General features: G+C 33.9%; 1 protein-coding gene across 23 annotated transcripts in view; it reads left to right on the plus strand.

Annotated features, from left to right (window-relative positions):
- Positions 1-15,469, plus strand: part of PHTF2 (putative homeodomain transcription factor 2) — a 163,361-nt gene that overhangs the window by 94,518 nt on the left and 53,374 nt on the right. For 19 of the 23 annotated variants that reach the window (XR_003795132.1, XR_003795143.1, XR_003795144.1 and 16 more), the window contains 7 exons: positions 1,273-1,401; positions 2,876-3,148; positions 3,380-3,511; positions 5,953-6,039; positions 10,965-11,120; positions 12,384-12,479; positions 14,710-14,835. Coding sequence is in view for 8 of the 23 variants with exons in the window: in XM_029233144.1 (XP_029088977.1) it covers positions 1,273-1,401; positions 2,876-3,148; positions 3,380-3,511; positions 5,953-6,039; positions 10,965-11,120; positions 12,384-12,479; positions 14,710-14,835 (999 nt within the window). In the remaining 15 variants the exon portion in view is untranslated. Of the gene's footprint in view, positions 1-1,272; positions 1,402-2,875; positions 3,320-3,379; positions 3,512-5,952; positions 6,040-10,964; positions 11,121-12,383; positions 12,480-14,709; positions 14,836-15,469 lie in introns of those variants that run through there. The other 4 variants (XM_029233150.1, XM_029233152.1, XR_003795145.1 and 1 more) reach the window with 3 other exon arrangements.

Genomic DNA, 15,469 nt, shown 5'->3' on the forward strand with positions numbered 1-15,469 from the left:
GCATATCTTTACCATATTTCAATCACGTTTTTGTCCTCAAAGAATATTCTGAAGTAGATTCTTCTGTTCATTGTTAGAAGTTATTTCAATGAAATATGTTATAAAAATAACTTAGAAATAATGTAATGTAATAAAACAAATTTATCAAATTTATCCCATTCTGGGGCTAATCTTTTAGTGTTATTTCTATCAATATCTGATAATGTAAATATTAGTGTTTTATTAATTTTGTTGCCATCTTTAACCCCCAACTATCCTATTTTGAAGTTTTATTCTTTTAATTATAGATCTGAAACAAACAAAAAACCCCAACTTTAAGTATCTGATTTTTTTTGCATTAAAGCTTTCAGTTTTTCTTTTTACCTTTTTCTGTTCCTTGAAACTTTGAGAGATACGTTATTCTAGTTGGGAGAGTCCTTCTATCTCTAGGTGCTTCAGTTCACAATATTTGCTCCAAGGGGGAAAAAAGTTAAATTGATCCTTTGGAGAATTGCTAGATTAAAAAATCAGAAAAGTAACTAAATCAAATATTAAGAGTAAGTTTGTATCTCTTTCTGAATGGGATTGTATCACTGTTTAGTCCTTCAAAGAGGTTCATACCTCAGCTATCATATTCTTTTGTATTGAATGATCATAAGTTGGACATTCAGTAGTATGAACAATTAGTAATATGAATTTAATGTGCATTTGTCTTTGAACACTTGTATATTAAGAGTTATGTAGACAGATTGACGACTAAGTGCTTTTGCTGACAAATTTTAGAGTATTTTTGAACAGTAGGTTGCCTAATAGATGTTACAGAAAGTTCTTAACTTATGCATTTTTATAAACATAATTTCTTACGCCATCTGTTCAGTGTATATGCTAACTGATTTTTTTGTGGTACGCGGGCCTCTCACTGTTGTGGCCTCTCCCGTTGCGGAGCACAGGCTCCGGACGCGCAGTCTCAGCGGCCATGGCTCACGGGCCTAGCCGCTCCGCGGCATGTGGGATCTTCCCGGACCGGGACATGAACCCGTGTCCCCTGCATCGGCAGGCGGACTCTCAACCACTGCGCCACCAGGGAAGCCCTAAAATAGAATTTTAGTGTCATTGAAATTGTACACAATATAGCTTTGTACAGATACATATATTCTATAAATGTAAGTGCATTCACCAATTTCTATTTTTTAGTGTAGATAAAATTGGGTGTGTATACAGATATATACACACATATATATCTTAATTATGAAATGCAGTTAATATATTCACCAATTTCTTTTTTTTTTATAGAGTCATTTGCCCTGGCTCCATAGTTCCCACCCGGGATTAGAAAAAATAAGCGCTATCGTATGGGAAGGCAATGACTGCAAGAAAGCAGACATGTCTGTACTTGAAATCAGTGGAATGATAATGAACAGAGTGAGTTTTTAAATTTTATTTGTTTAGACAGTGATTATTAATATATTAAATGATTACTGAAATACTGTATAATCTACTCACCTCATTTCTTCAACCTGAAAAAGTTAATTTGTATTTAAACAGTGATTTCAACAGTGATTTGTTACCAAATCACTCTCACCTTTTAATGTTTCATATTCTGATTAAGAAGAGATGATACAGTCTAAAATTTTCTACTTTTATGTTTTTTTTTTTTTGCTTTCAATGGGTCAAATTTAGGAGCTGCTAGATATATACAAGTGTTGATGAAAACTTATTTTCCTGTATCATTTATCATGGTTCATTTATTTATTACTACCCAAAACATTAAAAAAAAAAATCAAACTGGAAAATTTGTATTGATGCTTGCCAACTTAAATATATAGAAGTAATGCAACTAGTAAAAATCTTGAGTTATTTGAAGATGTAGAGTACAAATACTATGGATTTTAATTTCAGTTTCTATTATTATTTCTCTTATTAGATCATTACTACTTTTTAAATTTTACTTGATTCCTCTGGACAACTAAGCATGATTTAAGTTGCAATTTTAAATTTCTTGTGTATTGTTAACTAGAACTTTTGTGCACACGTTATGTGGGACAGGAATTAAAATAACTGGTTTCAGAAATTGATCTACTTCACGTCCTATTACATATCTCAGTGTGAGCTATGAAAAGCTATTGACAAGGAGTCCCTAAAGACTTGGATCTAGGTGATATTCTGTACCTTAAGTATCTGGGAATTTTTACATACTCTGTAATATCATGATAAAAAGGTAGCTAGATGATATTTAAGATCCCTCCCAGTCCTACCAATTTTATATTTTCCCATTATTTAATTTCCAACTTCCTTTTTTTATAATTCCCCCGCCCTTCCCCCCACTCTTATTTAATTTTTACCCCTCTAGCATAGTCTCTCTTCTGAAATGGTTTCAGAAAAAAATATATATGTGTGTATGTATATAAAAGATAATGGTTTTAGAGTTTAAGGAGATATCCATTTGTATATTGAACTCTTTGAAGTAAAACACAAATTATAAATTTATCGAGTAAGTATATAATTCTAGATTTTTTCTGTAACTGAATTTAAGTGTATATGAGATCTCCTCATTCTTTTCAATATTGCAGTGTTTGTAAGTATTTCTAACTTTTTAATGAGATAAATAGAATTTTTTTTCAAGATCCCGGTTAAGACCGGGTTAGTAAATCCTTTTGCATCTACTTAGTGAATTAGAGATCTGATAATGAAGTGTTTTTAAAAACTGAAAAAATAATGACTTACAGACTTTGAGTAAATTTAAATTTCATTATTCATGTATTAAAACTAATATATTTTAACAAAATTATTTCATATTGCTATAAATAAAATAATGCTTCATTAGGAATTTATTTTACTGTAGATAAAATTTGTGTAAGTTTTTTTTTTTTTTCTTTTTTCCTCTCTCTCTATAAAGGTAAACAGCCATATACCAGGAATAGGATACCAGATTTTTGGAAATGCAATCTCTCTAATCCTGGGTTTAACTCCATTTGTTTTCCGACTCTCTCAAGCTACAGACTTGGATCAACTCACAGCACATTCTGCTTCAGAACTTTATGTGATTGCATTTGGTTCTAATGAAGATGTCATAGTTCTTTCTATGGTTATAATAAGTTTTGTGGTTCGTGTGTCTCTTGTGTGGATTTTCTTTTTTTTGCTCTGTGTAGCAGAAAGAACTTATAAACAGGTGGGTATAATATAGACTTCTGAATAGAGAATATTTCATCCTTTTCATAATATTCAAGGTATTCCTGAAGTATTTTAGAATTTCATTAAATCATTTTGAGCTGCTAATTATTTTCCTATTTTGTTTTTGTAATACGTAACCAAATAAAATCTTAATAATCCTTATTTTGTTGATTTTTGTTTTTATATGGTAATCTACTTGAAAATTAACTTTTATTTTAATCTTTTTTAGCGATTACTTTTTGCAAAACTCTTTGGACATTTAACATCGGCAAGGAGGGCTCGAAAATCTGAGGTTCCCCATTTCCGATTGAAGAAAGTACAGAATATAAAAATGTGGCTCTCTCTCCGGTCCTATCTTAAGGTAGAATGGTAGTGATAAAAGTACTCTTAACGTGCTGGCTCCCTCTCATAGTTCCAGTTTCTTTGTCATTATGTATGTATGTCTAGATTTATAGTCAGATTTGTACTCATATGGTGCTATATGGCCACACTTAGTGTTCATTTTGATCCATATGCAGAAATTCAAAATAAATGTTAAACTGGTTCTTTACAGTAAAACATCTGAAGTCTGAAAGGCTTAAATGCATTTTAGGTAGATGATTCAAGATCAGATTGTCCTAAATTTATCTTTGTTCATAAATCTTACCAACTTCTACTCATTCAAAAGCTAGATTAAAGATTTTGTTTCTACCTAGAATGATTATCACAAGCCAGCAGAGGGAGCCCACTGCTTAAAAAAACGAATAAAAAAAAAAATCTGTCAGTGAGTCGCTGAAGTGGCCTATTACTATTTGGAAATTTTAGCTTGCAATTCTAAGCCATCCTTTTCATGCCATTCTTTTTCCTTAATCTTTTAAAATAACTTTCCTAATTATGGAATTAAGATATAAAAACTCAGGAGGGAAATGGGAAACATCTGAATTAGTTTTAGGAAAACACTTCTTCTGAGGATTATTTGTTGCATTAGCAGTGAATTTCATTATGTATGGAGTAATCATGTCTTAATAAAATTGACCTAAAGGCCAACTATCCTCTAACATACTTAGGTCTTTAATGCTTTTCATTTTGAAGTAATAAGGAAAGAAGTAGAAAAAATATGCACTATCTACACTTCTATTTAAAAAATTCATTATTCTGTTTATTTATTTAACTTGTTAAATCCAGCTAAGTTAGTCTCCACTGGGAGATGCTACAGATTGGTGTAGATTATTTTTTCCTCACTGTGACACTTCTGGAAGGATAGATATGATCTTTGTTCCCTGTCTTAGTGAGAAGCCACCTAAAATTTCCCCTCATTATCAACCCTAAGTAGGTATTGTATTCTTTTGTGCATTGATTATTTTATTCAATAAACATTTATTTAACGTTAACCATGTTCCATTCACTACTGATGAGATAAAAATCCCTACCCTTAGGAGCTTACACTTCAGTGAGGGAAATATGTAACTCCAGACCTAGGAATTATCCTCAGTACTGACTTCCTCTCTTGCATTTCCAACATTCAGTTTATCACCATTTCCCACCCTTTCTGCTTCCAAAATATATCTTTTTTTTTTTTTTTTTTTTTTCGGTACACGGGCCTCTTACTGCTGGGGCCTCTCCCGCTGCGGAGCACAGGCTCCGGACGCGCAGGCTCAGCGGCCATGGCTCACGGACCCAGCCGCTCCGCCGCACGTGGGATCTTCCCGGACCAGGGCACGAACCCGTGTCCCCTGCGTCGGCAGGCAGACTCTCAACCACTGCGCCACCAGGGAAGCCCCAAAATATATCTTGAATCCATTTACTTCTTTTTTTTTTTTCCCATTTCCACCACCCTAATTGCAGCCACCCATCATCTTCTGCATTGGACTACTGCAGCTGCCTTTTAACTGGCCTCACAGCATTCCTATTTTCTCCTTCTAATATTTTCTTCAGTTTGCTACCAGAGATGTCTTAAAAATGTATATTTGAACATATTCTTAAAGCTTTCTGAAGGTTCTCCATTGATCTTAGGATGAACAACAAGATCTTAGCAGGGCTTATAATGCCCTTGATGACCTAGCTCCTGTGGATAGCCTGTCCCTCTTGTCTTGTTTTGAAACACTTTCTTCCCTGCGTTCCAGCCATACTACACTGCTTCAGTTCTTTGAATGCACTATGATCTTTTCTGTTTTATACTCTTGCACATGCCCTTCCTTCTACCAACAACACTGCCATGTGCCATCATGCTCCTGCACCTTAGTTTGGTGTAAATATCACTTCCTTGGAGAGAGCTTCCCAGGCATACATAATCTTTTTGGGAGTTAGGAGTATGGGCCTGGGAAGATCTCCCTAAGGGAGTGATATTTACACCAAACTCCCTACCAGTTTTCTCAAAGCATTCTATACCTTTCCTTCGTAGCACTCCTCACAACTTATATATTCATCTGTGACTATGAGCTTGATGTCTGACTCCCAACAAGTTCCTGTGATGATAGAGTCCATGTCTGTTTTGTTCTCTGCTGTGTTCCCAGCTCCTAGCACTGTGCCTCATTCTGAGCAGATGCTCAAAAAAAATGTTGAATAAATGATTAGTGTTTGACAAAATGGAATATTTGGAAGTTAACCTAAGAATTCTAGGCTGTATATTCACCATTTTCACTGTGTTGCAAATCCTCAGGAAATAGTAACACTATAATTAGAATTCATCTCACAAATTAGGTATATTCTCAGTGCTGTAAGCTATGATCAACGTGCAGTGGTGGATCAATACCTAAATTGAAAGCATGGAATTAGCTGCTAATTAGTAAATATATTTAAAAGTGTTTTCCGTTTTTTCCCCAGCGTCGAGGTCCTCAGCGATCAGTTGATGTCATAGTTTCATCTGCTTTCTTGTTAACTATCTCAGTTGTATTTATCTGTTGTGCCCAGGTGAGTTAACTTGTTCTGTAGAAATTAGATAATCAGATCTATAAATATTCAACTTTCTAATAATAAACAATCAAAGTAATAAGTAATTTGACATTGACTTTCTACAGGTTTTTTTCCTGTAGAATAAATAAATGCATGTTACTCATCTATGTCATGAACAGCAGCTAGCTTATTCTCAGGGGTCTATTGATTGAACATATAATAATTAGTTGTTGTCTGCAATTCACCTGGTTATCTTTATTTCCCAAAACAAACTTATGAGTTAGAGTTAGGAAAATTTTCAGACTATTTTCCATGAATCTCTGCTTTCTTCACATTTAATATTAATTCTTTTATTTTGTATCTGAATTGTCACTGTGAGTTGACTGCCTCATGCTCTGAAAAAGAATTCTCATTGACCAAGATTAGTCAGGAAGCACAAAAATATCTCAGGATATATTCTATGCTATGAAATTTAAACTTCCATTTCCAGTAATAAGACATACTAGATTACCTGAAAATTCTTCTGCTTTAGAACATCATACAATTCTGGGAAAAAACACAGCCTTTTAATATACATAAGTGAGCTTTTTTATATACATATTACATATATGTCTGAGTTTATAAGACAGTAAGGGGCCAAAAATGAAGATAAAACTGAAAAACAGCAATTAATTATATGTGTTAATGTTATGGTGAGGTACATTGTCAGTGTTAGTATCTGAGAGATTTGAGACTTTATGCCCATATGAGGACAAGAAGATGAGGCCTTGACCTGCCATACCTCCTTATACATACACTATAAGGCCAGAATCCTCAAAGGGCTATAGTCTGAGTGAAAAGGTGGAATAAGAAAAACAGTGTGCCTAACAGCACAGAAAGATAATAAGGAAGCTTGTCTGATTCTGCCTGGATTTTGGCAAGGAGGCAGGGAAAGTCTCTCCTAAGAATATATAACTGTAGATCTGCCTTTCACACAGGTTCAGGGTTCAAGTGTACATTACAGGTCTTGTCCTGTAACCCCTGTGTCAAGAAGTTAATATAAAAAGTAATCCTAGACTCCTGGATACCTGGAAGAAACAAAACCAAGACTGTTCTTGGAGATGTGACATCAACCCTAGGCCTCACAGGATTTCCACAGATAAAGCCCCTTCAGGTTTCAGAACACATGAAAAAACAATCCAACATGAGTGAGTCAACAGATTAACACACAGCAGGAGTACGTCTCCAGCTACTTCAGATCTGGTCAGATAAACTGTAAGGTTGTTTAAAATGATTGATGATGTATATAACACTAAGAAAAAACAGATTTGAAAAAGAACCAAGCATTGCTTCATAGAGGTAAAAAAATACAGTTACTGACATTATTATTAAAACACAACAAACAGAATAAATAGCAGATTTAAGACAGCTAAAGAGAGTGAAGTGGGAAATGGAAGAAATTACCCAGAATATAGAACAGAGATGACAAGATGGAAATATGAAAAGGAGATTGAGACAGTTGGGAGATCCAACATATATCTAATAGGAATTTCAGATGGAAAGGAGAGGGAGAGCAATATTTGGAGAGGTAATGGCTAAGAGTTTTTCTGAATTGATGGAAGACATTAATTTTCAGGTTTAGGAGGCACAACAAGAACAAGAAGCCACAATAAAAATAAATCGACACTTAGACACATTATAGAAAAACTGCAGAACACCAACAACAGAGAAGAATCTAAAAGCAACCAAAAGGAAAAAGACTGATTTCTTTACTCACAATTGCTTATTGCATTTCAGTCTTTTCTTCAAGGTTTAATTTCCATGTTCCTGAAGTACATGCTGTAGTAGTTCTGTCTCTAATGAACATAAAATCTATCGATTGCTGTCAACAAAAGACACATGAAACGTAGTAACATTGAAAAGTTTTGAATGTAAAAAGATAGAAAAATATATTGCAGATAAATACTAGCCAAGAGAAAGCTGGTGAACTTACATTAATATCAGATGAAGGAGACTGTAACCTAAGAAGCGTAATTGGGAATAAAGAGAAACCTGACAAAAATTTAGAGAATTATTCATCAGGAAGATCTAATAATTCCAAATTTGTATGCATGTGATTCCATAACTTCAAACATACCTATATACAGTCAAAATCAATAGCACTGTAGTGAGAAATTGACAGAATACCACATTGGGAAGATATAATGCATTTCTTTCATAATTGATAGATTAAGCAGACGAAAATACAATAGAGACATGTATCTAAACAAGATAGTTAAAAATTTTGTTCTGTAATTGGACAATACATATTCTTTTCAGGCACAGAACAGTTTGTAAAACTTTCTCATGTACTAGGCGACAAAGTGATTCTCAATTGATAACATACAGACCACTAGCTGTATGCAGTTAAAGTAGAAAACAACGACAGCAACAAGAAAACCATACGTTTGAAAATTTCAAAACATACTTACAAATAACACTTTTTTTTTTTTTTTTTTTGCGGTACGTGGGCCTCTCACTGTTGTGGCCTCTCCTGTTGCGGAGCACAGGCTCCGGACATGCAGGCTCAGCGGCCATGGCCCATGGGCCCAGCCGCTTCGCGGCATGTGGGATCTTCCCGGACCAGGGCACAAACCTGTGTCCCCTGCATCGGCAGGCGGACTCTCAACCACTGCACCACCAGGGAAGCCCCCAACAAATAACACATTTTAAAAAAGAAAAATTACAGTATTAAACTGAAACAGTTGAGAATTTTTTTTTAAGAATACTAGTATAAATTACTTTTGTCACTGAAGTCAAAAGCTTAAGTGGACTATTTTGTAGAAATGCGTAATTTATTAATTAAAACTGACTCAAAAAGTAACTGAAAAGCTGAGAAGACTTATAACCGTAAAGCAGTACTGATTCAGTAGTTTGAAAATCTGCTAGCAACAAAAATCATCTAGACCCATGTCGTTTTTACAGATGAATTTTGCCAAATGTAATCCTAATCCTACACAAAAGATCTAGAGAGTAGAAGAGGGAATATTCCCCCAACTCATTTTATATACTTAGTATAACCTTGTTACCAATACCAGACAGATAGTATGAAAATAGGAAACAGTGAGCTAACTTAGATTCAGAGATACTAGAAAGATGAAGCTAGCAATTTAATAACTAAATATGCCATGACCAACACAGTCTATCCCTGGGATGCAAAGATTTTCAACTTTAGAAAAGCCATTTATCTAGTTTGAACTCCTTTAATTGATTAAAGAAGGAGAAATCATCTGATCATCTACATATTTACAGAAAACAAATTGGTAAATTTCAGTGGAGATTCATACAATGACTGGAAAGTACTGTTCTTAGTTTGATAAAAGTATATCTTTCAAAAACTGGAGCAAACATTATACATATGATATTTATTATCTTGGAGATATTTACTTTAAAATCAGGAATGAGACAGGTACCTTCTCTATAACTTCTAGACAGCATTTTAATGGAGGGTACTAACCAGTGAAGATAGGAAAAAGAAATTGTATAAAGATTGGAAAAGAAAACATTGTAGACTATATGATTGTGTAGAATATTCAAGTAACTTTAAGGACAAATTATTAAAAATATATGTTTTTTAGAAGTTCAAGATCAACAAAAATGGATATAACATCAACATAAAAGAATCAATTTTGTTCCTATAAGCCAAAGATCAGCAAACTTCCTCTGTAAAGGGCCAGACAGTAAATATTTTAGACTTTTGCCTGATACCTGCAGTCTCTCATATATTCTTCTTCTGTCCTACCCTTCCCTAAAAATTGTAAGTACTGCAAAAGGCACCATAAACAACAAAAGAGAGTCTGGGAAGAGATACTGGCAAAATACATGATTTAAATAGATTTGTTATTCAGAATATATAACGTCTACAAATCAATTAAAAAAACAGACAACGTAATAGAAAAAAATTAGATACAGAATATAAAAAGATAACTTACAGAAGAGGAAGCACGGTAACTAATAAGCATATGAAACATACATTCTCCCTAAGTAATCAGGAAAAGTAAAATTAAAACAGTAAGAGAACAATTTATACTCATCAGATTGGCAGATTGGTGCTAAGAAGTTGAATAATACCAAGTGTGGACAAATATGAGGGCAAAGGGAAGACTGATACACTGCTGAGAGTATAAATTGGCACAGCTGTTTTCAGAGACAAGTTTGTAATATCTACTAAAGTTGAATGTGTGAATATCCAAGGACTCAGCAGTTTTACTCCTAGCTATTAACTCCTCGAGAAAGTCTTATATGTGTGCACAAGGAGACGAGATGCATAAGAGAATATTTATTGCAGTATTGTTTGTAATAAGGAAATTGGCAACACAGTAAATGTTAATTGGTAGAGTAGGCCAATCCACTGTGGTTGATTGTTTTACTGTAGTACCTTTGTAGGAGTTAGAATGAATGAATTTGAGCTTAATGTATCATGGAAAAATGGATAATCTTTGAAAACAAAAATCCAGTAGAATAAAAAGCAAATTGAAGAATGATATGGGCAATGTGATAGCATTTATATAAATTCTAAAATATATATAAAATAACATAGTTTAAGGATAAATATGTAGCTAAACTATAAAAACTGCATGGAAAAGGTAAATGCAAAATTCATTACCCTTACAGAGGGGTGGGGAAGAAGGGGAATGATGAAACGAAAACTTTAAAGGGGCTTCAACTGAATCTTTAATCTTCTATTTTTCAAAAATCTGAAAGAATATTGCAAAATATTAAGATTTGACGAAAGTAACTAGATGGGTTTTGATTACATTATACCTTTTATGTGCTTAAAATATTTCCTAATAAATGTGGAATGTTTTAAAAATGTAATTCTATATCCATGATCTATCTGTATGAAGTAAAATGTTATTTTCTTTTAAAAAGAAATTGTTTGAATCATATTGTTTCTTCATATTGCCTTTTTCATACACTTTTAGTTGCTTCATGTACATGAGATCTTCCTTGATTGTCACTACAATTGGGAACTGGTAATCTGGTGCATCTCGTTAACACTTTTTCTCCTAAGATTTGTTACCCTTGGATCAGAAACAAGTAAAAAATATAGCAATACCTCAATTTTACTTACTGAACAGGTGAGAATGCATGTTTATTATGTTTTAAATTAATGTCTGTAGTCTACATATTAAACTAAAATGTTTACATTTACTTCAATTTTTATAATTAATTATTTAGTTTTGGCTGCATTGGATCTTCGTTGCTGCACGCAGGCTTTCTCTAGTTGCAGTGAGCAGGGGCTACTCTTTGTTGTGGTGCGCGGGCTTCTCATTGCGGTGGCTTCTCTTGTTGCAGAACACAGGCTCTAGGCGCACGGGCTTCAGTAGTTGTGGTATGTGGGCTCAGTGGTTGTGGCTCACGGGCTCTAGAACGCAGCCTCAGCAGTCGTGGCACACAGGCTTAGTTGCTTCGCGGCATGTGGGATCTTCCCGGACCAGGGATCGAACCCATGTCCCCAGCATTAGCAGGCGGATTCTTATCCACTGCACCAGGGAAGTCCCATATTTACTTTAAAATTTTCAGGAACCTATGTTATTAGATTAAGACCATTTGTGTTATAGAGCAAAACTTGAAATTTGATAGGGCACAAGCCTTTCTTCAGTGTTTCTGCCTTGATGCAGACTTCAAGTCTAATCTACTGTTTTTATGTCGCATATTCATTTGATAAGAAGGAAGTAGCATTTGTAGAAATGATGGATTTTAAACCATTAGTGGGGTATGTTTGCTTTGCAGTGTAGCAGAGCCGTATTTGAATAAGCATAAACTTTCATTCAGTAGAAAGTATAAAGGATAGTAATTTTGATGCTTAACTTTATTTTGAATGAATTTGTTTAAACGTTTTCCTTATCATTTCATAGGAATTATTTAAACAAACTTATTTCTAGTGAACTTGTTGAGTAATTTTGTCAGGGATAGTTTGATTTTTAAAAATTGGTAGCCATGTCAGACCAAGTCAATTAGAGGGAAAGGGGAAAGTAGCAGACAAACCAACTGATTTACTTACTCCAGTTATTATTTATTCTCAGGGTTGATTTGACTCTGTGACTAAGGTGTTTTGCATTTTAAATAATGGCATCCAGTTTTCCTTCTTTCAGCTTTTAGTTACATTTGAAAAGTTTAAATAACAGTTATTATTTTCTTATTATAAAATAATATGTTCACTGTAGGAAATTTGGAATATACGGTTAAGTATGAAGAAGAATATTAATATCACCTATAATCTCAATAATAGCCAGAGAACTACTACTACTATTTTAGCAGATATCTCTAAATACCTTTTAAAAACAAAGTATTTGTTATAATTTTAAGTATATTTAATTATTTATTCTTTTTAATAAAAGATAAACCTCTACTTGAAAATGGAGAAGAAACCTAACAAAAAGGAGGAACTGACACTAGTGAATAATGTTTTAAAACTGGCTACTAAACTGCTAAAGGTAAAAACGAAATTGAAAATGGACATGATGTAGAAAATGCTGCTCTAACATTATATCTTAGTTTTTTGTTTGTAGATCCTACTTGGTGTTTGGTTTTCATGGTTATCAAAATTGTTTTCCAAATTATTTTTGAGCACATTCATGCAATATACATTTTATTTCTCATTGAAAAATTAATCCAAGTAATGCAGATCAGTGCATTTTGAAATTTTATTCACTTTTGAAATTTTAAGACTTTTAATAATGTTTAGAGTATTGTAGAGGTTGGCATCTTTGGAAATTTTTGCATCCTAGAACTTAAAATAGATTTTGAAAAAGAAGATTTGATGTTAATTTGCAAATTTTTTTCATTTTGTATTTCTCAGAGCAGTCTTCTGCTTGCTTTGCCTGAGTTGGTTTAAAAAGTAGTTATACATAATCATTATAATAAATAGGTATCACCAATAAATATTTCAATTTTCAAAGCATTTTGGTAACAATCAAAAAGAATATAATTTCAGTATATCTGATCTCATAATAATAACTTCAGAGGTAATTTAATAAACTATCTTTATCACTGCTTTGCAATGTTAGTAATGCTTTTTCTTAAAAGGAAAATATTTTTTTAAATCTGTTTCTGTAACAAATTGAATGTAATTCTTAAAGTTGTTTTTAAGTGTTCATAGAATGGTATGAAATTAGTTGTGTCTCAATGCTATGGTTAATTCTTCAGTCAGTTCTTCAGTTTTAAAATGCATTAAGAGGGTATAGATTGCGCATCACAGTATAAGGCATTGAAAGAGTTCGGAAGAGGTGGGTGGGTTTTTTGATAAGTAAATATTGAATATCTTGATAGTGTAGGCACTATGCTAGACGGGAGAAGGCTATAAAGATGACACTTGTGAGTATCTTCAATTGCAAAGTAGAAAGAAATATAAAAATAACTAAAATACAAAGCACAACAGTCTTCTAGTCAGAACCTGGGACTTAATATATAGGTTGCGCCTTCTCTCTCACTTTTCACAGCCAAGAAATTCTCGGGCCCATTGGCTCAACCTCTCAAAATTTTCCAGTTTGTCCCCTCTTCCCTCTCAGTACTGCTCTAAGTCAGACCCTCATCATATCTCACTTGAGCTTTCAGTACACCAAGCTCTTAGGGCGTTCCTCCTTCTGGTCTCTTTGCTCTCTAATCCGTATTTCTCACACGCACATCTGATATACTACTCCCTCAATTAAATTCCTTTAGTGCCAGTCTTTAGGCACAGTTTGCCCAAAGAATGACCTTTACCTAAGTAGTACGTAAGGTACGTCTTCCCATGCACAACCTGTAGTAATTCAAAGGTGCCATGTTCTCATGTGTCTTAGGGAATACCAGCTTTCCCCCCATGTACTAAGTTTCAGGAGCACCTTCCTGTATGGCCCTCTGCCTTTTATGCATATCTCTTTTGTGGGACTCTCGTAGTTGAATTATTTATTTGCATGTCTATTAGACTGCAGAGTCCTTCAGCATGGGGACTGAATCTTAACTTCCCAGAGTCTAGCACAGTGCCTGGCACATATAGAACTTTAAATGTTTGAATCAGTCAATTAATTAATGAATCCATGTATTTGAAAATTGTCTCAAGGGGGAGTTTTTACTATATGTATTAATACTGGCTGAAAATTTGGCTAACTAAATTTCTAAATCTTCTGCAAAAAGATATTGTTCTCTTTCAGTTTCTATTCTTACAATAAAAAATATTCTTTAACCTTGTACCTACTAGATCGATACTTTATTAGTCATTCATTTAGGACAGAAATTGGAGTTACAAATTTAGGTTACAGAGTTCTTTTTTTTTTTGCGGTAGGCGGGCCTCTCACTGCTGTGGCCTCTCCCGCCACAGAGCACAGGCTCCGGATGCGCAGGCCCAGCGGCCATGGCCCACGGGCCCAGCCGCTCCTTGGCACGCGGGATCCTCCCGGACCGGGGCACGAACCCGCGTCCCCTGCATCGGCAGGCGGACCCCCAACCACTGCGCCACCAGGGAAGCCCAGAGTTCTTTTAAATGAAAGTCATTTTCTCCTAATAAAACCTAAAAGTATATTTACTTATTTCAAGTTCAACCAAGTTTATTCTTTCTAAAGCTATCATAATTTTGTAACTTTTTTTTGAAACAGTGTTTCTAAAAATTCTCTTTGCATATTGTCCTGAATTAATTTAACTGATAATTCTTAATGAATCTGGGCTCATGGTTTTTTCCTCTTTTGCTAGGAATTGGACAGTCCCTTTAGATTATATGGGCTTACAATGAATCCACTGCTTTATAACATCACCCAGGTTGTCATCCTGTCAGCTGTTTCTGGTGTTATCAGTGACTTACTTGGATTTAATTTAAAGGTAAGAGCCTGCAGGTATTTTTAAATTTCTTAGTGCCTTATTATATTTTTGTGACATTTATTTTACCCCAGCACTCTTGAGATCTCACATGTACAGTAAGGGAGTCATTTTGATTTTATTGTATAATATTAAATATTAATTAAGTAATTTCACATTTAATTTCAAAGAATGATATTCTTGGTTTATAATACGGATGGAACTCCTAATTTGGAACAGTATTCATTACAAATGGGACTCTTGTATAGGATAAGTTGAAGTATTTATTTTTACTCATCTATAATCTGAATCTAATTTAGGTGATAAAAAAGAAAAAAAAGAGCCCTATTTCTGGTTTTGGCCATAAGTTATATTATTTATCTATATAGCAATGCATACATCCTCCAACATGTGCAAAGCTGCTAGTGAGTAAGGTGTAGTATATTCATATTAACAAGTAGTATATGTATATTGCCACTTCCTAGTAAAAAAAAAAGCAAGAGAAATCTGATTTCCACGTTTTTATTTGTTTAAGGTGAATTCTTCTTGAAAATAAAAGGATAAAAGAATTTAAAATAGTAGAACCTACACTTGTTTATGAATGAAATTTAGATAAAAACAGTATTATGTGATATAATTTAATAAGTTGCAGTATCAA

This window comes from Monodon monoceros, unplaced genomic scaffold, assembly GCF_005190385.1.
Source record: "Monodon monoceros isolate NGI ecotype Baffin Bay Population unplaced genomic scaffold, NGI_Narwhal_1 Super_Scaffold_2, whole genome shotgun sequence".
Classification (NCBI taxonomy): domain Eukaryota; kingdom Metazoa; phylum Chordata; class Mammalia; order Artiodactyla; family Monodontidae; genus Monodon; species Monodon monoceros.